The sequence below is a fragment of the Physella acuta genome, unplaced genomic scaffold (assembly GCF_028476545.2).
Source record: "Physella acuta isolate Inbredline_101_S28 unplaced genomic scaffold, ASM2847654v3 ptg002010l, whole genome shotgun sequence".
Lineage (NCBI taxonomy): Eukaryota > Metazoa > Mollusca > Gastropoda > Physidae > Physella > Physella acuta.
In genome coordinates, this window is record NW_026733515.1 from 5,519 (window position 1) to 33,509 (window position 27,991).

Here is a 27,991-nt window from a genome sequence, read left to right on the forward strand (position 1 = left end):
AATTGCAAGGTGATCGCTTTTTGTGGATCAAAGGATCGATGTGACTGGGTCCGTGAGCTGGGTTTTGACTACGTTTTTAATTATAACACAGTTCGTGTTGGGCCAGCATTGAAACGAGTTACATCCCAAGGGATTGATTGTTATTTCGACTGTGTAAGTTGAGCTTGTATTGTAATTGTTATATAACATTTGGTATCAATTCATACATCTAAAATAGACAAAAATTTAATGTAAACCCTGATGGGAGAGGGTGCCCTAATCTAATCGCTAGGCTTAAAATAAACTGTTGGGGCGTCTGGTTAAAACCCACACTGGTTAAAACTTAACCTTAGTCTAAAGTAAAACAAAAAGATGACTTAACTAAACATAGACTTTAATTTTTTTTAAATGACGAAACGGCAATATTAAACATAAAAAATAAATGCACTACAATCTATTTAGTCATATAAAACACCCTATCAGAAATAGCTGTCTGGATATAAAGAAACAGATAAGTGAACACTATACAAGCAGCAAAATCTGGACATTGTATCAAACACCAAATAAAATACTGACCTTGCGTCATACACAACCAAATATCGATACAATATCTAACATAACTACATATTTCCAATGTATCAACCACAACACTATGTAAAACATAAATCAAACATGGAAGTGTTAAAAATACTGAGCACTAATGTCAAATTACTATTTAAAATCTAGAATGATAATTTCTGTTACGCTGCAGTGTGAGGTTTGAATTACCTGATTCGATACCATTTCATTAAGTTTACTACCATGTACAGAGGTTACAACCTTAAGAAACCATAAGGCTATTTCACATTCAGACGAATAGATGACGCTTATAAATAAGACGAACTAAATAACTCCTTCTATTCTTTATTCTTGTATCTACATACATATCTCTAGAATCTGTCTCCCAACTCGAGTCATACCGGCCAGCACGCGTCCTTTCACACCGACGATCAAGATTAGACTAACTCACACACAAAGTCATAGCAACCAAGTTTCTACACCAGAGGCGTATCCAGGTTTTCGGTGTAGGGAGAGCGAAAATAGCAAAAAAAGGCGCCGAATTTGTAATATCTTCTATATAAGTATATATATATATATATATATATATATATATATATATATATATATATATATATATATATATATATATATATATATATATATATATTAGCTGTATGTTATTGCTTCGCTATGATGTAAAATAAATTTTAATTAGCACTCTGAAGAAATTAAAAAAAAACACACAATGTAGGCCGACAAACAAAAAATTTATCACTCTAAAAAAACAATATATATATGTATATATATATATATATATATATATATATATATATATATATATATATATATATATATATATATATACTACAACAACCAAAGACAATGAACAAAGCAAAATCTGTTACGTAATCCTTGTAAAAAAAAATTATATAATAATTCCTCGGACATTTGTTTTAACAAGCGAAAAGGGGAAATAATCAATATCTTAATATAAATAAGTGGCGCTGGGTGGGGGGGTCACACACTGCGAAAGGCTCACACAAATGTTACACGCCAAGCGCTTGAGTGGAACCCCCAGGGAAAGCGGAAGAGAGGGCGCCCAAGACAGACCTAGAGGCGGAGTCTTCTTGAAGAACTGAAGCCAACAGGGATATCTTGGGAGATGTCAAAATTAATAGCCGAGGATAGGAAGAAATGGAAGGAAATGGTGGAGGCCCTATGCTCCATAAGGAGCAAAGAGGACTAAGTCAAGTAATATAAATATGTATGTGTCTACACATTTTATTATAAATATCAAAGCATTATTATATTATAAATATCAAAACAAATCAATAATTACTTAAGAATCTAATAAAGTAGCTTAACACTATTCGTTTTTACAAAAATATTCTGTCTACAATCAGAATTAAATAGATAGTCATCATAAATGCTAAAGCATTACATCATATTGAAAGTTTTTTAAAATCAGAGTTGGTATAAAAGCCAGCTTTTCAATGTAAAAGTAAAATATTTGGAATAATAGCCTACATATAACTAAAATAACGTTCTTACATTTCAGATCATGCACTTTTTAATTAGCTACTGACTTTTTGTGTTCTTTAAAGATAATTTTTTAACTTAATGAGAAGGTATGGGTTAGATCACTGTATTGCTCACACACCTTTTACTGATAATTGCAAAAACAATATTCAGATAGATTTACAATTCAAAAGCTTTGATTCTGGCGGCATGGTACTTTGGTACATAATTACGCGTTATCCCAAATGTACTTAACAGATCATTTCAGGGTGGGTTGGGGGGGGGGAGGGGTTCAACTTCATTCACCACTGTCCGGTCACTTTAGGTCAATTATCCAACCCAGCGTATACCTAGGTGTGACATTAATGTCGCTCTACACAATTGTGGTGGTGATGTGGGTGTGGATAACCAACTCAGAGTGAACATAGCTTCAGTTTTTAGATGACTGTTCTAAACATCTATATTCAATTACGCATGTATACTGATTCAAAAATAGATTTAAATAAGTAGCGGATAATTACCTGTGCGATCAGTGTTAGTTTAAATTGAGTTGTTGTTTTTTTAATACAAAATATAGCATTATTCAAATATAATATAGATCTAGATCTAGTAAACTAAAATAATAATTAATAGAAAGTTGATACTGTTTCGTATAATATGTAATCGTAATCAAACTGTCATGATACTACTACTTCATCGTGATGACGTTGTTGACCTTGTCAAAATTTCCCCACCGCTTCGCAGTTGTAATTTAAAAAATATACGATGTAATTATGTTTGAAGTTTTATATGTAACATTTTCTAATTCAATTATTCGTAAGCAAATACATTATACAGTTGCCTTAAACTTAACACCCATCTTGCCAAGTGGTATTACCCGTAGAGGTTTTTTAAACATTGCAATCCATAGCAACGGTTATTTTTAGAATGACAAACTGATACTGCTGCTAATACGTTACTGCTGCTAATACGTGTTGTAAACGTTGACTCTACTAGTCTATTACTGTTATAATTAATTGCTGCATGAAATAAATCTTGTGATTTGCATAGATGTGCCGACCAAAGATTATTTTTTTTTAAAGTTTTTAGTAGTTTGGAGACCCCGGGTCCTATCATCTAGAATGCGGAGAGCTTTATTTCCACGGAAAATTTAATGTTGTTTGGAGGTGGCTGGGAAAATATGCCAAGAAAGTTCAAAACAATTTTAAAATGTAGCTTTGGGTGCACATACCTTTGCCTGCCGTGTTGCATGCGTTGGCGAAGATGGTGAATTTAATAAGGTCTCGTGGGCTCTAGGACAAGTTGAAAGATACAAAAAAAAAAGAATCGCAAGATTTACAATATTACACAGTAGAAAGATGGTTAATTTGTGGGAAAGTTCTGAGCAGAGTATTTAAGTTAAGAAAGTAAAATAAACCGGGAGTGATCTCCCCTAAACTTTCTCGAATATTCTTATATAACTTGGAATATAGACATGATTTTTAATTACTTAAACTTTTAAAAATACAATCACAAGATTTTTTTTCCATGCAGCAATTAAGCATTATTGTACTAGACTAGTAATGTCTACGTTTACAACACGTATTAATAGCTGCATCAGTTTGCGATTCTAAAAATAACCATTGCAATGCATTGCAATGTTTAAAAAACCTCCTCGGGTAGTACCACTTGGCAAGAGGGGTGTTAAGTTTAAGGCAACTGTATAATGTATTTGCTTACGAATAATTAAATTAGAAAATGTTATACATAAAACTTCACACATAATTACCTTATTTATACAGTTTGAATCGTGTGATTAATTTTTGAAAAATTACAATACAGAAACAAATACAACTGATGTGGCACCTCTATTTAAATTTACTTATGAGCAAACTGCGTAGTGATGGGGACATTTTGACAGGGTCAACAACGTCATCACGATGAAGTAGTAGTATTCTTACAGTTTGGGCGATAGTGATTACGATTACAAATTATATGAAACAGTTACAACCCCCCTCCTCCATGGACCCTCTGTAAAAAAATATTGTCATAATACCACTGCTACTTATTTAAATCTATTTCTGTAATATATATTTGTGTAATATATATTTGTGTAATATATATATATATATATATATATATATATATATATATATATATATATATATATATATATATATATATATATATATATATATATATATATATATATATGTTTAGAACAGTCATCTAAAAACTGACGCTTTATTCACTCTGAGTTGGTTATCTCCCCCCCCCCCACAATTGTGTAGAGCGACACTAATGTCACAGCAAGGTATACACTGGGTTGGATTAGTGAGCTAAAGTGACCGGACAGTGGTGAATGAAGTTCAAACCACCCCCCCCCCCTTACCCACCCCGAATTGATCTGTTAAGTACATGTAGAAAAACGCGTAATGATGTACCAAAGTACCATGCCGCCAGAAATTAGCTTTTTAAACGTAAAACTCTGTGAACATTGTTTTGCAATTACCAGTAAAAAGGTGTGTGATAAATGCAGTGATCTAACCCCATACCTATCACTATGTTAAAAAAATTATCTTTAAAGAACACAGAGAAGCAGTAGTTAATTAAAAATATATAATCTGAACTAAAAGACCGTTATTTAGTTAAATGTAGGATGTTATTCCGAATGTTTTTTTATTTTATTGAAAAGCGTGGTTTTAATACCAACTCTGATTTTAAAAACGTTCATTATGCTGTAATACTTTAGCATTTATGATGACGATATATTAAATTCTGATTATAGACAAAAACATTTTGTAAACACGAATAGTGTTAAACAATTTCATTATATTCTAAAGTAATTATTTATTTGTTTTGACATTTATAATTAAATGTGTAGATATATACATATTTATATTAAGAGAGTGATTATTCCCCTATTTCACTTGTCTTAATAATTTCCCAGGAATTATTATGTAAGAAATTTTTTACAAGAATTACAAAATAGATTGTGTTACGTTCAATGTTTTTTGGTTGTAGTGTGTGTATATTTTTTGTTTGTTTAGATTGGTACAATTATTGTTTTGTCCGGCCTACAATGTGTGTTTTTCTTATTTCTTCAGAGTGCTACTTTCAAATTTATTTTACATCATAGCGAAGTAATGACATACAGCTAGTAATTATATATATATATATATATATATATATATATATATATATATTTATATATATTATTATATATATATATATATAATATATAGGCCCTATATATATATATATATATATATATATATATATATATATATATATATATATATATACTATATATATATATTATATATATATATATATATATATATATATATATATATATATATATATATATATTTATATTATATATAATATTTATATATATATATATTTATATATATATATATTTATATATATATATATATATATATATATATATATATATATATATATATATATATATATATATATATATATATATATATATATATATATTTATATATATATATATTTATATATATATATATTTATATATATATATATTTATATATATATATATTTATATATATATATATTTATATATATATATATTTATATATATATATATATATATATATATATATATATATATATATATATATATATATATATATATATATATATATAATATACGTATATAGAACGTGTTAAAAATTCGGCGCCTTTTTTTGCTCTTTTCGCTCCCCCTACAACGAAAACCTGGATACGCCTCTGTTTTTGGACAACAACTTGACGCACATTCAACAGTGCAATGTCTTCATGGCTGAAGCAACACCTGAGTTTCTAACGTCATTTGCATGCAAGCTCACCAAAGACCTACAGCTGAAGTTTCAGTAGCGGTTTTCTGCTTTGTATTTAAAGGCAGAAGAAGTGAGACTGTTTTTAAAACCCATTTGAAGCAAGTGTGGCTAGATGCTCAGATGAACTGCAGCATGAGGTCATTGAATTACAAGCAAATAACCTCCATAGAGACAAGTTCAAAGAAGGACGTTTTTATGTTTTTGTCCAAGGAATACTTTCCAAATATTAAAACGTTTGCATTAAAATACCTTTCAAATTTTGGAACAACGTACCTGTGTGAACAACCTTTTCAAGAATGAAATACGTGAAGAACAATTTGAGAACAAACTTGGACCTCGAGTGTGTTGTCTGTCAGACATTTTTCTCCGGGGGGGGGGGGGGGTGGGAGACATTTGAAACTTGTATATATTTCTATATATGTTATATTTCGTCGGGTGGGGGATAAGAAACTCTGGCCCCCGAACTGATATTTGATTGTTTATGCGGTACTCGGGCTGAAAAGTTTGGAGACCCCTGTACTAAACTAGCCGTCGGTACCCGTTACACGTGAATTATAGGCCTATATATTTAAATGTTATAGTTGTTTGAGAAAATATTTTAAATAGTTATTGGTCAAAACGCTATGTTGAACGATATTAGTGACAAAGCAAAACAATAAGCTAAAAGTCCAACACATATAAAATAACTTAGGCTACTGTGACGTGGATTGTCTGTAACGAAAATGTGTAAGCACGGAGAGAGTGTGTGTGAGAGTAGCCTCCTCTTGAAAGTGGTGTGCTAACGGGACAAAGTGTGTGAACGAGGCAGTGTGTGAAGCAATGTGGTGTGGCGTCAACATCGTGTACCTGCTCTTCAGTTTTACTTTTTACTTCATGTGTTCTTGTGATTGATGATAATTATATACCAATGATACAGATTCTCGTTGTGGATTGTATTTATTTATAATTCTTACACCTGGCCCAAACGAGCCAAAATACATAAGAAGCCGATTGTAACCAGTGCCAGCGCCAGGTTATTTAGCGCCCTAGGCAAAACTTATTAAAACGCCCCCCCCCCTCCACAATTTTTTTTTGTGCCTCATTATATATATATATATATATATATATATATATATATATATATATATATATATATATATATATATATATATATATATATATATATATATATATAAAGACTGTCTCACTAAATTCTAAATTAAATAATTTCATTGCAAAGTATATCCATTGTGAGACAACAAATCACACACAGAACTCATTTCTGGTTTGTAATAATCAAGTTTTAAAAAATTTCTTATATACGCCCAACAAAAATTATGAATAGTGCTCCTTCTTATTTGGCAAGTCGGTCAAAGACTATGAATCCAGGAAACTTGATTTTTTGGATTTATACAATTAATTTGGAATTCCTTTTTATAGCTTAGACATTCGTCAGGTTGCTGAAATTTAATAATTCTTAAGAAAAGAATTTTTTGTTTTAATTAGCTTAATAAAAAACTATTTTAATGTGTTTTATCGGCACCCCGATTAGACTTTTTAAAGGAGAGAATAAGTCATGGAAGTGGTTTAAAGATTTGCCTATTTTTCATACTACAATGGAATTTATATAGAACATTTTTTTAACAGTGTCCCAACTCCCCCCCCCCTCCCCACAAGAATTTAAGTCCGTCCGTCCATTCCCCCCCCACCCCCCCCACCCCCACCCCTCGAAGGAAAAAGTCTAGAAGAAAAACTGGTTAAAAAAGCGCCAAGACCTTTTCAAATAAGGGGAGTCGGGGAGCATTTTCACCAACGCGAAGACTTATAGGCCCTATATAGGTCTACTTTGAAGATGGGGCGCAAAATTGATAGTTCGTCCTCGGCACCTGAATAGATCGCCACGCCTTTGTATATAGTCAATGTAATCTAATCAAATTGTTAGATACTTGTAAATGATTGCGATTTCACATTTTTGCGCCCCTACGGACAGCGCGCTAGGCGACCGCCTAGTTCGTCTGATAGGTAGCGCCGGTCCTGAGTGCAACGCCCTCAATACCCATTAGAAAAACCATATTACATACATTACTAGCTTCAGAGGCGTAGCGACCCTTCCCGGCGCCCGGGGCGAACTTTCAATTCCCCCCCTTATATATATATATATATATATATATATATATATATATATATATATATATATAGATAGATAGATAGATAGATAGATAGATAGATAGATAGATAGATAGATAGATAGATAGATAGATAGATAGATAGATAGATAGATAGATAGATAGATAGATAGATAGATAGATAGATAGATAGATAGATAGATAGATAGATAGATAGATAGATAGATAGATAGATAGATAGATAGATAGATAGATAGATAGATAGATAGATAGATAGATAGATAGATAGATAGATAGATAGATAGATAGATAGATAGATAGATAGATAGATAGATAGATAGATAGATAGATAGATAGATAGATAGATAGATAGATAGATAGATAGATAGATAGATAGATAGATAGAGATAGAGATAGAGATAGAGATAGAGATAGAGATAGAGATAGAGATAGATATAGATATAGATATAGATAGATATCTATGGATGGATGGATGGAATGATGGATGGATGGATGAATGGATGGATGGCTGGGTGGTTGGGTGGGTGGGTTGGTGGGTGGGTGTGTGGGTGGATGGATGGATGGATGGATATATGGATGGATGGATGGATGATGGATGGATGGATAGATGGATAGATGTAAATAAGTATATAAGTATATATATATATATATATATATATATATATATATATATATATATATATATATATATATATATATATATATATATATAATATACATATATCTTTTATATATATATATGTGTATACATATACTTACACATATAAGTTATATATATATATATATATATATATATATATATATATATATCAGGGGTCTCAAAACTTTTCAGCCCGAGGGCCGCATTAACTATCAAATATCAGTTCGGGGGCCAGAGTTTCTTCCAGGCATCTCTTCCGGGTGTCAGCGTTGGAACGTGTATACAATGCAACATAACGTTAAATGTGGTTGCATGATTAATTTTTTATGAATTAGTTACAATTTTGTCCAAATTAGTAGGCTGTCTCATCAAACTATTCCGCACTATTAGACACGCGTCATCACGTTCATTGGGTGCGCATGGTTTTTAGTCATGCAACTCTATTGTAAATTTTTTTTAAATTTAAAGAACTGAAAAAACATTCATAAAAAACGTTTTAATAACAAGCTTTTATGTAACACTGCAATAAAAAGTAGAAAATAAAGTATAATCTACTATATAAATAACTATAAAGAAAAGCTTGGGTCTCTTCCTAAATATTAGTAAAGGTATCCAATAGATACTAAAGTGACCCACGCTTTTCTTTATAGTTATTCAAATAGTAATGTATAATTTATTTTCTACTTTTTAGTGCATTATTACATGAAAGCTTGTTATTAAAACGTTTTTTATGAAAAAAATTTTTTAGTACTTTACATGTTTTTATTTACAATAAAGTTACATGACTAAAAACCAATGCGCACCTATTGAACTTGATGACGCCCTATTGAACCTGATGACGCGTGTGGAGTAGTTGGATAAGACAGCCTACTAATTTGGTCAAATTTTAATTAATTCATAAAAAATCAATTAGGCATCAAATCAAGTCAAATTTAATGTCATGTTGCATTGTCTTCATGTCTTGACCCACGTGCCCCAGCCCCTCCATTTATTTGCATAGAGTTTTAACACAATTCACATTAAAATGGGTGCATCTGTACAAGATGCCTTTGGAAAATGTTCTAGATCAGCTGACAGGCAAGGGATTGCATTTTTGTTTCCCTACGTTTCTAGACTAAAAACCCAATGATAATAGGCCTCCCATATAAAAGATAGATGGCTGAATTGAGCCTGACAATTCAAGAAAAAGCTACATTTGTGAATTAGATCGATATGTAGGTGGTTAACGGTCTATATCAGGGGGGTCTCCAAACTTTTCAGCCCGAGGGCCGCCTTAACTATCAAAAATATGTGTCGGTTGCCAGAGTTTCTTCCAGCCATCTCTTCCGGGTGTCTGAGGCCCCCCCCCCCGGAAGAACGTCCCCCCCCCCCAACGAAATACAATTAGTATAGAAATATATTCAACTTTCAAGTCCCCCCCCCCCACCCAACGGAGAAAAAAGTCTGAAAGAAACACTGTCGATGGCCGCCAACACACTCGAGGTCCAAGTTTGCTCTCAAATTTTTCTCCACGTATTTCATTCTTGAAATTTTTTATTCACACAGGTAGGCCTATGTTGTTCCAAATTTTGAAAGGTACTTTGATACAAAAGTTTTAATATTAGGAAAGTCTTCCTTGGGCAAAAACTTATAAAAACCCACCCGCCCTTCTTTGAACTTGTCTCTAAGGAGGTCATTTGATTGCAATTCACTTACCTCCAGCTGCAATTCATCTGGGCAACTGGCCAGATCTGTTTGTAATGGGTTTTGAAACCATCTCACTTCTTCTGCCTTTGAATCCAAGTTAGAAAACTGCTGCTGAAACTTTGATGATCTCGCGTGCAAGTTATGTGGGGAACTCAGCTGTTGTTTAGCCATGAAGACCTTGCACTGCTGAAAGTGCGTCAAGTCGTTGGCCTGTACTTGTTCCAAAAACATGACAAGTTTATATGTGAAGGCCTATAGGTGGGTGTATAGATCAAAAACTAGATTTCCTTCTCTTGTAGATTTAGATTCCGAAAATTAAAATGACTGGTTATGTCTGCAGCAGAGGCCAATTTCTATACCCACTCTTGATCAGACATCATTGGCTGTAGCTTGAATTTACTTTCCAGAAAATAACCTGTTTCCTTTTTCTATTCTGTGTTTGTATTTTTCAACAAGCCTCTCAACTATCTATGGTTAAGCCCACGAGTCCTTATTAAATTCACCATCTTCACCACAGGATTCAGTACACTGCTAATGTCAATATACTTAGCACACAAAGCTTGATGGGGAATAATACAGTACAGGAACATTGGTTGTAGAATGTTTTTCTCAATTACTTGTCCAACATAGCCTTTCTTTATGCCACTCGTGTACTTTCGACCATCAAAAGTTAGGTAACTGAGGTTAGTCCAGTCAAAGTTATAATCAGCAAATTATTTTGTTTCAGCTCATTCAATATATCCTCTCTTGTATATGCACCCAACGCTACTTTTTCAAACTACTTTCAATTTTCTGGGCAAAGTTACTCAGCCACCTCCTACAAACATTTTTTTCCGTGGACTGAAAGATCTCCGCGGGCCAGATGAGAGGACCTCGCGGGCCGTAGTTTGGAGATCCCTGATATATATGATTGAGTGTGTGTCTGTGTGTGTGTAAGCTTGTGTATGTACAAGCGTGTGTGTGTGTGTGTAAGCGTGTGTGCCACGGTCCGGAAAAGGTTTAATAATTACAGTGTATGATTTTCGTTCCTTAAAACTTTACGCTATTTAAATTCCCATTAAGATGCGTTTTCCTTTAACAAAAAAATAGTAATGTCAGAAAAAAGTTTTTAATTTGAGGCTAGAGGGTAGTTTGTAGCAAGCGCTAATTTGTTTAGACCAGCCTTTTATTTTCTATTTCTGGATCTAATGGTGTCACCCCCCCCCCCACCCTTTCCCCCAGTAAGGAGAAAAATAATAATATATATATATATATATATATATATATATATATATATATATATATATATATATATATATATATATATATATATATATATCGCATCCAATACACGGATCAACATAGGTTATTACGATTCTCAACTAACCCGTTTTCCTCAGGCATATATATTGCAACGTTGAGTTGATGGAACTGCGATCCGCAATTCCCCCCCCCCCCCCCCCCTCGCTACGCTCCTCATTCAACGGATGTTAACAGCTCGAAGTCTTAGATTTCGCAGATGTGCGCTGCTTTCTTGCACACAATCAACAACAAATGCTGAACTAATTGTACTGATTGAAGAAGCATTGGATGAGCCAGTTTAATGATAGTGGCACCGCCCATGACGGTCTAATTATAATCAGCGGCAATAAACGCGTTTAACACTCTAAGAAAATATGTAATTCAAGTGCATTGTCAAAAAAATCCATCCAGGATCTATAGCTAAATGTGAAGTCTCTTTTGGGGTCATCCATAAATGACGTCACGCTTTTTTGACGATTTTTACCTCCCCCCTCCCCTCCGTCACACATCGTCACAAATAGTCAGACCCCCCCCCCTAAAATGACGTCACACCTCAGCATACAACCCCCCCCCCCTCAAAATTGCAGTTAAATTTTTCTAAACATCGATATTTTTCTAAAATATTTTCTGAACTCTGTCAAAATGGAGTATTTTAATCAATTCCTATTACAATTTTTAAAACCGTTTTCTAAAACGCGAAATAACGTCTAAGATTCGTTTTCTAACATTGCTTTTTTATAATGCAAAAGTGTGACGTGCACCATCTGAACCCCCCCCCCCTTCCCCACCACACACCGTCACAAAATTACGGACCCCACCTCCCCCCTACGAGTGTGACGTCATTTATGGACGACCCCTTTACTCTATGGCTTGGAGCTAGATTACAGACAGCGGAGAATGAAATAAGAGCATGGAAAAAGTGGTGGTTAGGGGACAATATCTATCTATGTATATATAATTCTCTTCGTAGAGCCATAGAAAACACCACGCAGCTTAGCCACCACCCTCATCCCCACCTGTCATTGAGTTCCAAAAACGAGGCTTGCCTCATTGCCATATGCTACTGACACTTGATTCACAGTGCAAGGTAAGGACCAAAGATGACATAGACAAATATGTCTGCGCTGAGCTTCCATATCCCGAAATACATCCTCGACTTTTCCAAATTGTCACTAAATGCATGGTGCATTGACCGTGTGGCACGATCAATGCCAACTCACTTTGCATGAAAGACGGCAAGTGCACAAAAAATTTCCCAAAGGACTTCAACGCCGAGACTCAAGAAAACACACAAGAGTACCCCATATACCGCCGAAGACAGGGCACAACTGCCATTGTTGGCAAACACGACATCGACAATCGTTGGATAGTACCTTACAGTCCCTGACTTTCTCAGAAATTCAATGCTCATATTAACGTTGAAGTGTGCGCGTCCATTCAATGTATCAAGTATCTATATAAGTACGTCTACAAAGGACACGACGCTGCATCCATTGTACTTCAGAAGGAGCCGGCCGATGGTGTTTTCCAACATGACGAAATACAAACTTTCCTTGATGCTAGGTATGTTAGTGCTCCGGAGGCTATGTGGCGTTTGAACGAGTACAGTCTTTCAGAAAAATCGCACGTTATTACACGATTACCAGTCCATTTGCCAGAACAACATGTCGTCTTCTTTCATGAAGGTCAGGAAGAACGAGCACTACAAAGACAGGCCAACAAAAATACCATGCTCTTAGCGTGGTTTAAACTCAATAAAACGGATCCTGAAGCTGTGGGGTTACATTACACTGATGTTCCCCAACATTACACATTCCAACTATCATCTGGAAAATGGCAAAAGAGAATTAGAGGAGGTGCAAAAGTGATCGGTAGAATGCCTGTTTTTGCCATTAACGACACCGAACGTTATTACCTCAGGCTTCTCCTTACCCGTTCCGTAAGCATCACGAGTTTCAAGCATCTACGAACTGTCAATGGCGTGGAATGTAACACTTTCAAAGAGGCGTATCAACAATTGGGTCTTCTTAAAGACGAGAAGATATGGCATGATACACTTATAGAGGCATCTTAGATACGAATGCCAGCGTTTTTGCGACAACGTTTCGTTTTCATCTGTGTCTTCGGCGAACCGCATAACGTTCCACACCTTTGAGACACGCATAAATTCTCCCTTTCTGATGACATTCTCAGAACATATTTCACACGTACCGCTTGCATGTATGCTCTCGCAATGACATGCTCCTACCACATGGCCTCAACCTGCAGAAATTACACCTACCCCTCACTGACATTCTTCCAATGTGTCATTCATCTTGAACACTCAGGCTGAACACTCCCACGCTATGGAACACTACGACAATCTCTACACAGAGAAAAAGCACGCTGTTGACACTGTTTTGGACGCTGCATTCACATCCGCGACATACCTGCTTCTTCTTAGATGGTCCCGCAGGAACAGGGAAAACCTTTGTCTATAAAACCCTGATAGTTACCATCAGAGCATTGGGAGACATTCCTATAACCGTTGCATCTACAGGAATAGTTGCAACATTTTTACCGGGTGGACGTACTGCACATTCGGTATTTGAAATCCCTTTGAAACTCACTCCTACTTCCACATGCAGTATCAAACCTATCTCGCAACACGCGCAACATATTCTGCAATCCTTAATTGATTATATGGGACGATGCATACGCATTTCAGGCAGTCGACAGGTTGTTACGTGATCTCATATGTGAGACGCACCCATTTGGAGGGAAAACAATTCTATTGGGTGGAGATTTCCGAGAAATACTCCCCGTCATTCTGCGTGTCTTCCAAGCACTCACTGTCGCCAGTTGCATTAACAAGCAACCTTTGTGGCGTCAAATGCATGTACTTACACTGACGACAAATATGAGAGCTCTTTCAGACGCACAGCATTTTTCAAAATGGCTTCTCGATTTTGGAGACAGGACAATTAGAACACCTGTAACATTTCCTTCACATTCTTTCCCTCTTCATTCCGATCCCGTTTAACAACTATATGGCGGCCTCGACTTCTCAACTGTCACTTCGGAACAACTCAGTACGCGAGCTATATTAAGTGTCACGAACGAAGACTCCCTGCACCTGAATGAACAAGTATTGAAACTTTTCCCAACCGACGAAGTAACTTTCACCAGCGTTGACTCCATCGTCACAGACGATCACGCAGACGAACTTTCATTCCCCGTAGAATTTCTTAAAACAGTCTCACCCCTACTGGCATGCCTCCGCATAAACTCAAAATTAAAATTGGTTCAGTCGTCATGCTTCTTAGAAACCTCATGACAGCAAGAGGTCTCTGTAATGGCACTAGACTGACTGTTACCAGCATTCACAGCAACTTACTGGAGTGTAAAACTATCGCAGCTGCTACCGCACAAACTGTCCTAATTCCCCGGATATCCCTGACTCCATCAGATTCAATAGTACAATACGTTTAAATACAAATGGTTGTTTTTATATGTGGTAACGTTTATGGAATCACCAATCTAGTGTAAATTCTTCCTATTTTTAGTCTCAAAAAAGCGCCCCCCCCCCCCCATCTAGGAAAAGCTTGAAAGCGAATTAGTCGGTCACTGTTTCGTAAGAGTATATGTTTTACATTTAATAATCAAGGTAGGAAACAGTTAAATTAGTATGTTAAGGCGTGTAGCCATGAATTTTCTTAACTTAGACAGTTTATAATGCAAAACTGCAGCATAAAATCAGCTTTTAATTTTTTTTCCCAGCCCAGCGTTACTAATATTATATTCTTAGACGTGTGACCTTGTTTTCTAACACTTAGTTATTTAAATGTACACAATGCCTGCGTTTGGATCATATTTATCGGGGCATGTGTTTCCCTAAACTGCCGTAATAGTGAAATAGAACACAGGTAACCGTCCAGGTGTCAGGGACGTAGAGGGGCGCTCTCGAGAGCCCCCGATTACACTACCGCAGGGGCGCCGTCCTCTGTCCTGGCTCCTTAAAACTAATGTAGTCACAATGCTGTTCGTAGGATAACCGAGGGCGCTGGCGAGCACGCTTGATTCAATTTTGTGAATGAATATAAGGCCCCATCGTATGCATAGTCTATTGGATAGCCCGGGGCGATATAACGCCCCATCTTATCCATTGTCTATCGCACTGTTTAGAACGAACGTAGGCGCCATTGCACTCATGGGAAAGCCCATGACGCTAATCTCATACTGCTGGGGCGCCCTAAGAAGCACCTAATTCCATATAGTAAAGGATTATTGTTGCCTATCGTGTCTTTAGTGTATAGCCTTTTTTTAAAACGAATGTAGGCGCCATAGTGCTCGTAGGGGAGCCCGAGATGCTTCATGTCGCGCAATCGCAGGGGCACCTGCGGTTGCGCCTGTTGCAGTTTCAAGATAGTAGTACCCCTTACCTGCTATTCAGGACGCCCGATTAACAAATGCCAAGTGCTAATATAACCGCTTTGTAACTCTGGGCGCCAAATTGTGTATTGACGAAAATCGCACCCTCCCGTGCTCCGCCCATAAGAGATTTTAATACATTTTTTTTCGCATAAATCTTTTTGGAAGTATTCTCATCTAGTCCCATAAGTTTCATGGTTTTCGGATGAACGGTGTCAAGCCGTAATCGACTTTTATTTTTATATACCGTATATAGAGAAGAATCGAATCCCGCCTTGCCGGCGCGCCACCCCTACGAATTTGAAATCCTTTTTTTCGCAGTATTCTCAACAGCTTCCCAAAGTTTCATGGCGATCGGATGAAAGGTGTAGTAATGCATAAAACACACACACACAGACACACACATACATTGCTTTTTATATAATTAGTCAACACAACACCATATTAAATGAACACACTGATTAAGAGAATTAAATGATCTGATAAAACCCGGCTGTTTAATGGTATTTATGTTGTTTTTTAAATTAATATGTATTTTTTTTGGCCGAGAAAATTGTATACAATTCATGAATCTAAATTAAATTTGAATTAAATAGTTCATTTCTTCATATTTTAAAATTAGAAGATTACGCCATTAGTTTTGTGTACTTTCCCTAGTTTAAACATGTGACATATGACATCATTGTCTTTAGCGTTCTTGCTATAACAATAAACGCTTTTTCGGTAGGTAGGTAGGTAGGGAGGGAGGAAGAAAAGGATGGAGGGAGGGAGGAAAGGAGGTTTGGAGGTAGGGAGGGATGTACGTAGGTAAGTAGGTAATATGATAGGTAGGTAGGTAGTTTGGTTGGTTGGTAGGTAGGTAGATATATATATAGTGTTACGATCCCCTTCTCTAATCCTTTCGAATTAGTCAGGGAATCGTAAACAAGAAGAAGAAAATAAAAATAGATAAACGCCAACTTCAGTGATCTCTATTTATTGCCACAAAATACAACACCTAACACTAACCCGCCACCACATGGAACACAATAAGAAAAAACTACACAACTAGCTACAACAACTAAAGTCCTTAGTCCGACTTCCTACTTGTCCCTAACTGTCTAGCCTAGCCTAGGTTTAATACATGTCGTGGCTTTCCACTAGCTCACAGAGACGACCCATGTCTGTCTCCTCTAAACCTAGCTATCCGAGTCCGTCTCCATGTGTGTTCCGAGTTCTGACTGTCTGTCCCCCAGTCTACCCCTCCTTAAATAACGGTCTCCTTTCTTTGTCCAGCCTAACCTAATTCGTACGTCGCCACAGTTCTGAGGTACTTAATTAAAAGGTCAGACCCTACTGATAACTTCCTAGATTTTCCTCCGATCCGAACGCCATACTGTCCTAAGGTCACATAGGTCAATAAGGCTGTCACCAGTAATTAGAATCTAACACAATTATCGTCACCCCTACACCTTTAATAGGGTTAACTCAGGTAGAGATCCCCCTGGGATCGTAACAATAGGTATAGGTATAGACATTGACATAGATATAGATGGATATAGATGGATATATATAGATATAAACTAGCTGGATGTCATTGTTTTGCTACAGCGTTAACACATTCAAAAGTATTCTTTGAAGAAAACAAAAGAACAAAGCACAATGTAGGCCAAAATCACAATACAGTCTGAGGCGTAGCGACCCTCCTGGCGACCGTGGACAAACTTTCAAATTGGCGCCCCCCCCCCCCACCACCACCACCCCCACACTCATTTATCTTTTATATTTATAATTCAAAACTGCAGCTAAAATGAGCTTCTTTTCAAACCATTTTGGCACCTCTTGGGTCGACACCATGGGCCATATGTAACCCCCCCCCCCTCTCCTGAGTTAGCCTATATATTTAGCTTGTGTGTTACTCTTCAAAATATTCAATATATATATATATATATATATATATATATATATATATATATATATATCGGCCTACATGACAGGAAACAATTATTTATCTATAACTTTCTACAAATTTGATAGGTTAATCGTGGTAACAATGACAACGGCAGCCATCTAAAAAATTGAACGTTTTAGTAGGATTTCGAAATTTCTGAAAATTGGGGGTTTCTGGAGAATGAATAACCATTACAGATATTGTGTGCTTTCATCAAAAGTATCAGGAATAGTGTTAATTGTTTTAGTCCATTTAGTGTTGCTTCTCTTTTAACTGAAAAAATAAGTACAACAATAAAATGCATAAAACTATCAAAAAAGGCTGCAAAAAAATTAAATTTCAATTCTTTTTTTTGTGTTTAAATATAAAATGTAACCTTTTATATCAATGTTGTAAATGTAAGTAAATGTAAGTGGAAAAATATTATAGAGTATTAAAAGTATAGTTACCAACAAATATTTTCCTCCCTAGGCATATCGCTACAACCCCCACCCCACATGGTCTGGTGAGCTGTGGTTCACGCTAAATGTTTACAATCGTAGAGCCGGGTTTAGTGACGGCTATTAGGGGCAAATAATTTAGTTTGAAACGATTTTAAACTTAGGGAGGTAACTAAGAGGAGGCTGCTTTCACGGGGGGCACTTAAAATTTTCGGGGGGGGGGGGAAGGGGGGGGGGGGGGTGCGGTAGACTTTCTTCAGGGGGGGGGGGGCGGACACTGTTAAAAGTATATATTTTCTATATAAATTATATAAATTTCATTTTGTTCGGGGGGGGGGGGGGCGGTAGAATTTTTTCGAGGGGGGGGGGGGGGGGGGGGGGCGGGGGGATGAGTGTTTTAGTGTTTTAAAGCAAATATTTTCAGAGGCAGCATTGGTACTGTCGAATTCACAAATAATTAATTACTGAAAAGTAGAAATAAAACCACTAAATAGTGGCGTATGATACGCCGCGGGTCGGCTCGTTATAATTATTTGCCTTGCCCCCCCCCCCTCCCCCTTCTTGATTTCAAAGTTCTATAACATAATTATTAATACTTCGAAAATAAGTTGATAGTGCCCACCAACATATGTTTCAATTCGCCACCCCCAGAGAAAAAAAGTCTGAAAGAAACTGACAAGAAATGGTTAGTGGCTAATGTCATTCGTCAGCCTAAAAAAGAGTCATGTTGCACACTTGCACACCTGTCTGTCTAGTCTGTTTTATTTCCCACAAATTCTTTAAATTTTTAGTTGATCGCGAAAATAAATTTTTAAAGGTCGATTCTTTTTAAGTAAGGCTATCGATGAATCTTTGTGTATCTTGTTAATGATCAATCGTCTGTTCGACCACTGTTATTTTGAAACGACATGCAAGTGTTGAGTTCAGCAGATTTCCCTAAAGTGGCCTAAAGTCAATATTTTTGACACAATAATTTATATATCTATTTATACACAGAATTATTAAATTTTAAATGAACATTATAAAGCATTTAGCTCTTTTTATAATATAAACATTTTATAAACATAAAATGTGATATAATATATTGTTTTTTAAAATTCAAGGTTGGATCTCAGTTTACAGAAGGTGTTCTTGAAAATATGAAAAATAACGGAACGATGTGCATGTGTGGCTATGTCGATTCATATGGACGTCAAACTACATTCGGTAACGAAGAATATTCGTCCCTTAGTATATGTGTCCCTAGTAAGTCTCTGAATGTTTGATGGGGTTGAACCAGAGCCTCAAGTTTGGCTGGAAAACGGCTGCCCAAAAGTAATGTAACTGAACATTAATTTGTAAAATTAGAATATTAGATCTAATTACAATGTTGAAACACTTTTTGGACATAGAAAGCCACTATGAGGTTTCACTATGAGGTTTTCATATATATATATATATATATATATATATATATATATATATATATATATATATATATATATATATATATATATATATATATATATGTGTGTGTGTGTATGTATGTATGTTTAGAACTGTCTTCTAAAAAGTGACACTATATTTTTATCTGAGTTGGTTATTTCCCCCCCCCCCCTACACACTCACCTCACCACAAGAACGGGTCAGGTCGTAATGGTGTTAAGTGACATTAATGGCACGCCGAGTTGTATGCTGGTTAAGACAATAGACCTAAAATAACCGTGCAATGGTGAATAAGTTAAACTCCCCACCCCCGTACTGCTATGTTAAGTACATTTGGGAAAATGCGTAATGAGGTACCCAAAGTACCATGCCGCAAGAACCCGCAATGAGGGGGGGTGGGGTGGTAGGGCTAGGCAGTTTAGGGGGCTCAAAATCCGACTAAAAACAACAAAATAATTTTCTTTGGAACTTGATTAACTGTTTGTTTTTTTTTAAGATCTACCTAAGGAGTGATTTTTCTACAGTAACTAACACACACTACTGCATAGAATAAAAAAAAAATTGCATGGGATGTTATGTTGTGATAGGCAAAACTCTAAATCTCTTCCATGACGTATCGTCCCTATTTAAATAGTGTAATAAGCATTATTTATTTTTAGTTAGCACGTTTACGTCATGGTGTCACCCCCCCCCCCCCCCCCCCCACCCACCCACCCACTTGATATAATTGTCGATTTGTATTTAAAAGACAATTTAATTTTAATTACTCACTAATGCATCTGGCAAATTGGCATTTTTCTTCTGTAAATTTTGCAATTATTGAATTATGTCACCCCCCCCCCCCCCCTAAAAGGTGTCAACCGGTGCGGTCCACACCTCCGGCTCGCCCTCGCTACGCCTCTGCTTGATAATGACTTTCCTGATCCTCATTTAGTAAAAGCATATAGAGATAAAATACGGGAGCGATCTTTCATTAACTTTAATATTCTTGAATAACACTACGGGGATGGCAACTCAGGGTATGGACATAATTTTTAATCAAACTGATTAAACTTTTTAAAATAGAATAGAATCTCGTAGAAAAAAGAATTGCGCACTAAGTGTTCGCCAAACAAAATGTGTATAATAGTGCGAAATATTATTATTAGTACTTTATAAATTTACATGCGGTTTTTTTTAGAAATCGGAAATAGCGCAAATTACTACTTCCTGACAACGGAAATTACTCAAAATTTAACCAAAGGTAGAAAATTATTAGATCTCTTACTTACATGTGAAATTTCATTTATCTATCTGAAACAGTACTCAAGTTATAGGCTTTTGAAAACTTGAAAGTAGAATAAGCGCCACTTTCGGTTACCGGAAAATCGCTGAAAAGTGATACAGAACTAAAAATTTGATATAATATTTATATATGAAATTTCGTCAACCTAGCTGTAACGGTACTCAAGTTATCACACACACACACATACGCACTCGTACACACACACAGAGACTTGCGGACAAAATTGCAAAACTATTGTTACGACCCCCTTCTCTAATCCTTTCGAACTAGTCAGGGAATCATAAACAAGAAGCAGAAAAATAAAAATAGATAAACGCCAACTTCAGTGATCTCTATTTATTTCCACAAATTACAACACTTAAAGTTAATGCGCCACCAAAGTACAACAATCAGAAATATACACAACTAGCTACAACAACTAAAGTTCTTAGTACGACTACCCTACTTGTCCCTAACTGCCTATCCTATTCTAAGTCTACGGACATCTCTTGGCTGTCCACTAGCTCACAGAGACGCCCCATTGTCTCCTCACTCTAGCTATTCGAGTCGAGTCTCCGTCTCGTGAGTGTCCGTGAGTGTGAGTGTGTGTCCCTGAGCCGTCTCCCCCTCCTTAAATAACGGACTCACGAATGTCCAGGTGCGGGGCTAATTATGCACCAACACGTCCCACTCAAGCCTAACCTAATTAAATGTCGCCAACAGGTCTGGGGTACCTGATTAAATTGTCAGACCCTGCTAATAAACTACCCCCATTACGGTCACCCAGGCCAACTAGATACGTGTCTTCTACACCTACCCCCATTGATGCCGTCGTCCGTAAATGTAACCTAATTCTAACACGTGCCTCGTTGATTGTCTCCATCTAGACCTGTTCAATCTGGGTCACGTCTGTTGTCAACCCTACACTTGCTATATACGCCCCCACAGTCGTAACACTATGTTTTTCTAACTTAAAGAAATGTAAAACGACAAGATTTGTGAAAATCTCGATTTCGATTTTTTTGCCCGATTACAATACTTCCTCCATACTTCGCATACGAGAAAGTTATTAAGCAATCAGCTGCAAACTAAGTATATAAGTATATGTTTATTAGCAAGTCATTTCAAGCCTCAAATCTGGTTTATTTTAGCCACGCTTGCAACCTTTTGTTCGTTTTCTCATATCGACATTTTGTAACACAACGCTTGAAATAACTTTCTCAATTATTAATATAATTGAACAAAACTTTCCCCAGTTATTCTGTATACATATGCCAATAAAACTGAAAGAACAGATATTTTTGAAAAGCTAATAGGTTTTTCTTTTGCAGTTAAAAAAAAGTGCATTTTTTGTGCAGAATATTTTGATTTTTAAAAGTAGCATAAGAAAAGAAATAGTAAAAATTAAACTTACTTTTAAAGTCTGAAAAAGTAATCTATCAGAATTGTTTCCAACATGTGTTTCTATAATCATGTAAGTTTATATTGAATTTGCTCAAGCCATCTTTGAGCTATTTCGACCTTTTAAAGGTAAATAAAATCCATTGTGGACTCCATCACTATGGCAACGGGATGAAATTTGGGGCATTTTTATGTATTATTAGGCTTACTCTGAGTTATTTCTATTTGCTAAATATGATAACATTAGGTTTAGAAATCAGCATTTTGGTAAATCACCCACCCATGCCCATAGGCGCTACACTTGTACACCATGTATCATATAATTATAATTGCAGCTAGGAAGCAAGATCCGTATCGCATGATTTCCATCAAAGAGCGTCAAGTTTTCAGCGCCTCAGTTTATGACTTCACATCTCGATTTAATGAAGCCGAAAGGCATCTTCTTGAGTGGATAAAACAGGTAGCAAATAGTTGCTGTAAGCTTAGTTCTATGCAGGTCATATCTTGAAGAATTAAATTTAGCGGCTTCAAATCTACATAAGATTGACTGACGGACCGACGAACATGCAGATAGACGGAGGAGAGGAAACGCAAGAAGACTTACAGACTGTTTATATAAATCATCAAATGTCTGACCTATTTATTATAACAACGTAACCGGTACACCTTGCACCTTCTATTCCTGTTACCCAGACCATTTTATGCACAGAAAACTGTTTACAATGTCAACTCAAATACATGTTTATTAAACTCTGCTGCAGTAACTTTATAATTTACATTTTGGATTGTCTGCACTTTTAAACTTTATCATCTAATCAAATAGTACCTAAATCTAAATTCTTTTTTACGCATTGTTAATTAATATGTAACTGATAGGGCTAGATAACTTGACATTTAAATATTAATTTCAGGGTAAAATTAAATATCGTGAGGTAATCATGGAAGGATTTGACAAACTTCCAGACGCTTTGGCAGCTTTATACGATGGGCGAAACGTAGGAAAGATAATCGTCAAATCTACTAATTTTGCTTTAATGAAGTCCGATGATGGTTTTTGAGGGGTTTTTTTTACGTATTAGGCTACATTCAGTAACATAGTAGTGTTTTAACTCAGGAAAAACATATAATATTCATCACTATACGTGTAATGTTTAACTTATTCTGTTTAAGACTATATTTATAAATAAATAAAAATAAATTTTAAAATCTAGGCTACATCTATATCAAAGTATGTATGCCGCGGACCTGCTTTGTCTCTTATGGAAATCCAAACTTATACACGAATCTGGTAAATTTTTACAACACTGTTGCATTATAACACTGGAAAGGTTTGTGCGCACTTTTTGGCTAAATTCAGGGAAATTTTAAATTGTTTAAAATGTTTTAAATATTTGTATATGCTCTATATGCGACCTCATTCCCGCCATATTTAAGTATTCATACTTTTAATATTTTGCGCAGCGTTTAATGGCGGTGCTATTTAATATCTTATTTATAGACTTCTGTATTTCCTACTTGATAGCATATTTATTTAACATTGAGGGTATAATACCATTAGATAGTTTCATAATGTGAAATGCTACTATTATTAAAATTGAGGGTTTTTTTTTTGTTTTTTTTTTCCGTATTTAAAAGGCGCTTCAAGGCTGCATAATTAATTAATGATAATTTATTTTATCACTACTCAAGACCTAATTTCCGCCACTTTAGTTCTTGGTATACCAGTGCCAGGTCAATTTAATCTCTTATTGATAGACCATCGGTATTGACATTTTTAGTCAAAATGTATCTTTCTGAATGATAAAAGCGTGGTTGAGGATATAATTAAATTAAAATGCTGCTTATAGTTATTATTAAAAACTCAACACAGTTACATTGTTTACTAATTGTTATTTATTTATCAATACTTTAGGTCCCTCGTAATAAAGTTTTAAAATATTTGATAAGATATATTAATTGGTGTTATGTTACGTAACTTTTGGTCCTTTATTGTTATGGTATAGTTAAAAGTTATATGGGTTTGATAATAAGTTTAGATTGATATTATGTAAGTGTTATTCAATTTCAAAATGTGTTTAAATATAGTGTTGGTTGATTATTTAAGTTTTAAAAAATTAGGAATGTAAATTTATCGGCTGGTAAATTTGTCCATTTAGGTGTTTGTTGCATTCGGGAAATCGGCATTCTGGTAAGGTTTTTTTTTTCGGAAATAGGTCATAGATCCGTCAGGAATTGGTTCAGGTGAAGATGAAGGTGTAGACGTGGGCAAAGGTGTAGGTGCTTATGTTAATGTTTATGGTTGTGTGAGGGTTGGTTTATGATGATGTTTATGTTTTGTATGTTTGTGCTTGTTTTGAAGTGGTAGTAAGAGTTAGGGTTTATGTTTGTGTTTATGTGAGTTTTTTCTTATGGTTTTGGTTTATGTGGTTATCTTTTTGGCGTAGAAGTGCGGGGAGGGGAGAGGATTTATGTGTATATTTGAGGTTGTGGTGAGGGTTTGTTTATGTTTAAGGTTGTGGTGAGGGTTAGGGTTAATGCTTATTTTTGTGTTTGTGTTAATGTGGTTGGTTTTTTTTAGACGTAAAAGTGCGAAAAGGGGAGAAGGTTTATGTCTATGTTCGTTTGTGTTTGTGGTTAATTGTGGTTAGGATTACGTTTTGAGTTAGGTTTAGGGATATATACTTTCTATATTTGCATATGTAAATTAATTGGAAATGTAATGTATTCCCAAATCACGGTCCTTTACGGATAGTTTTTTTTTTCATAAAAGCTTGTGCAGAGCCTGGCCGGGACGGCTAGTTCATCTATGCATATAAAAATCGAAGTATGTCTGCGGCGGGCGGACGGACTGGCTTTGTCTTTTATAGAAATTAAAACGCCTAAGCAGATCAGGTTAATTTTTACCACACTGGTGCATTATAAACATGGAAGTGTTTGTGCTCACTTTCAAATTTCAAGTTGTTTTTAAGATATTTAAGATACATATTTTCTCAATAAAAGTGACATTTTGCTCATAATTTTTATTTTATTTTTGTTAATTCGGTATTAACAACTTTTAGCTATCTAACTAGAACGTTTCGGACTTCTACAGCTTATAGTTGATTATAGGAGAAAAGTAACGGCGAAAAATACACAAAAAATAAAAACACAGAAAAAATTCACAGAAAAAAAAGTTACAAATGTGTTTTTGCGTGGAATTTAATACTTTTATGAATTGAATATTCAGAAAGTGCAAATCAACTTACGATTCAAATGTAACGTAAAAATTTTAGATATATGTGCGTAGGTGGTAAATGTATAGTAATATATATGAGACACGTAAAAATATTTATTATGAAGTATGTAGGTTTTAATTCCGTTATACATATAATATTTAATAGAATTAAACAGGATGTTCCAACGTTTCGATGTGAAATGGCAACACTAGTTTAGTCCCCTGTGCTGTCCACCTTTATCACGCTCATTACATTACATAGCAGATGATCAAAACAGATAGCTGATAAGTAATCATTTAGACCCTGTACGGAAACATAGTGCTTGACCCTTTCTACACGGATGTGTTTATTCACGGTTTAAAGTATATTGGTAATCTATGGCTCATCGGATCTTCATGCACCATCCAGCGATGTAGAAGAGTGGGGGGGGGGGGGGGGGGGGTTGTAAGAAAAAAGTCACAGTAAATAATGTCAAATGAAAAAAGTCACAAATATGTATTTGCATGGAATTTGATACTTTAAGTGGTGATCATCTTACGATTAATTAAATGCGATGTAATGTGCGCAGGTTGTATACGTGTAGTAATATTTATAATACACATAAAAAAAGTTTAATATGAAGTATGTAGGTTTTAATTCTGTTATATATGATATTCAATACAATTTAATTAATAGAATGTTCCAACCTTCTGTGGTTAAAATTCTATGCCGTTCTGTCTAATACACATTTTTTCTGTGTTTCCTACTGAATGCTGATTTTGAGCTTTTTTATACTCTTAAATTGCAATTTTTAGTAAAATTTAAATATAATCATGAATTTTTAGATATTTGTGGTTTTTCTCAATTTCTATTTACAACTTTCAAATCACCGGTTCAGAGTTGGGGCAATTTAGTTTCTCACTTATAGACCGTCTGTATTCACCGCTTTATCATTCTGCTGTTATAATAGGCTTGAAAAGCCTTGTCATCTTTTTTTTTTAAAATTAAAAACTTTAAAATATTGCAAACGATAAAATTATAGTTACATTTGTAAAAAAAATTAAAGCTGTTTGGGAACCATCGATAACATTCATTTTCATATTTTGTATTGAATATAAGCCGTGAAAAAGCCGTTTTGAATATTTTTAAAAACCGCCATCAGACCATCCTTGAAGTTAACCGAAACCAACTTAAGTTGTGTTTTAGACGTAGAAGTGCGGGAGAAGGTTATGTAAATGTTCGGTTGTGATTAGGGTTAGTTTTCGAGTTAGGTTTAGGGATAAATATATTTCTTATATTTGCATAAATAAAGTAATTGGAAACTCAGTATATTCCCAAGACCCAAGCAGCGCCAGGTTTATAACGATGAATAAAAAAACAAGTCACGGTCCTTTACAGAGAATTTTTTTGGGTTTTTTTTTACAAAAAAAAATAAGCCAGTGGAGATCCTAGCCAGGACAGCTAGTAAAATATAAAAACAACGTACAAGCAGTCGTGTATAGTGAGGTTGCACGCGACGTCACGGTTAAGTCCTCTTATAAACATCAGTCATTTTGGGTCTACACAAAAATTAAAAATGGTGATCTGCTGGGTGAAAGGATGTTGTACTCGAAGTGGAACTTCTAAAGAATTTCTTTATGTCTGTAATGGATTGACGATAGAAGCATGTGGTTGTATATAAAACGTTTATTGGCCTTCAACTACATGATGGAACGAGAGAGAGCGGAAGTGACGAGAGACAAAGATATATATACATGTAAGGGACATCACTCAAGATAACAGTATAAATATAATACTAATACAAGATGAGTGAGTTCCCTTGACTTCACAAGTCTCACTATATTACATCCCTTTACCCTTAGTAAACACAACACATCTCTCAATAGAACAATTTGCAGTATCCTAAAATCACCAATTATATTGTAACATGAACACTATGGTAGATTACATCCTTACAAACAATGCACAATATGTTACAACATAATTAAAATACAAAACAATGATGTCAAAGTCCTTTTGACCTTTAAAATCATAGGTCTAACTTATTTGGGACTGATTGTCCTGCTTGACCTTCTCAGTGGCTTTTGATTTGGTGACTCAAGATTCTGACCATCTGGATTCTCTATCTCAGGAGGTCTAGGATCAAAATCATTAATTCCAGAATTTACATTTTCTGACTCCAGACTACTTGGTTCACTCATATCAACAGAACTTGGTTGTGGAACAAACTGAGTTGGTGTGAACTGTTCAGATTTGGTGGGATTGACAGATTCACACTTATTATCTGCACAAGTTATTTTTAACTGGTCTGCATGTCTACGGAC

The 27,991-nt window shown here is 35.3% G+C and overlaps 1 protein-coding gene across 2 annotated transcripts; it reads left to right on the plus strand.

Moving 5' to 3' along the window:
• On the plus strand, nucleotides 1–25,490 carry LOC131931696 (prostaglandin reductase 1; the record flags this gene model as incomplete). 2 transcript variants are annotated; one of them, XM_059288515.1, is given in 4 exon segments in its annotated part: nucleotides 1–153; nucleotides 19,487–19,628; nucleotides 22,809–22,933; nucleotides 23,385–25,490. In XM_059288515.1, coding segments are annotated over 4 exon segments (567 nt in total), but the record flags the coding sequence as incomplete, so codon positions are not given.
• Nucleotides 25,491–27,991: the final 2,501 nt, after the last annotated feature.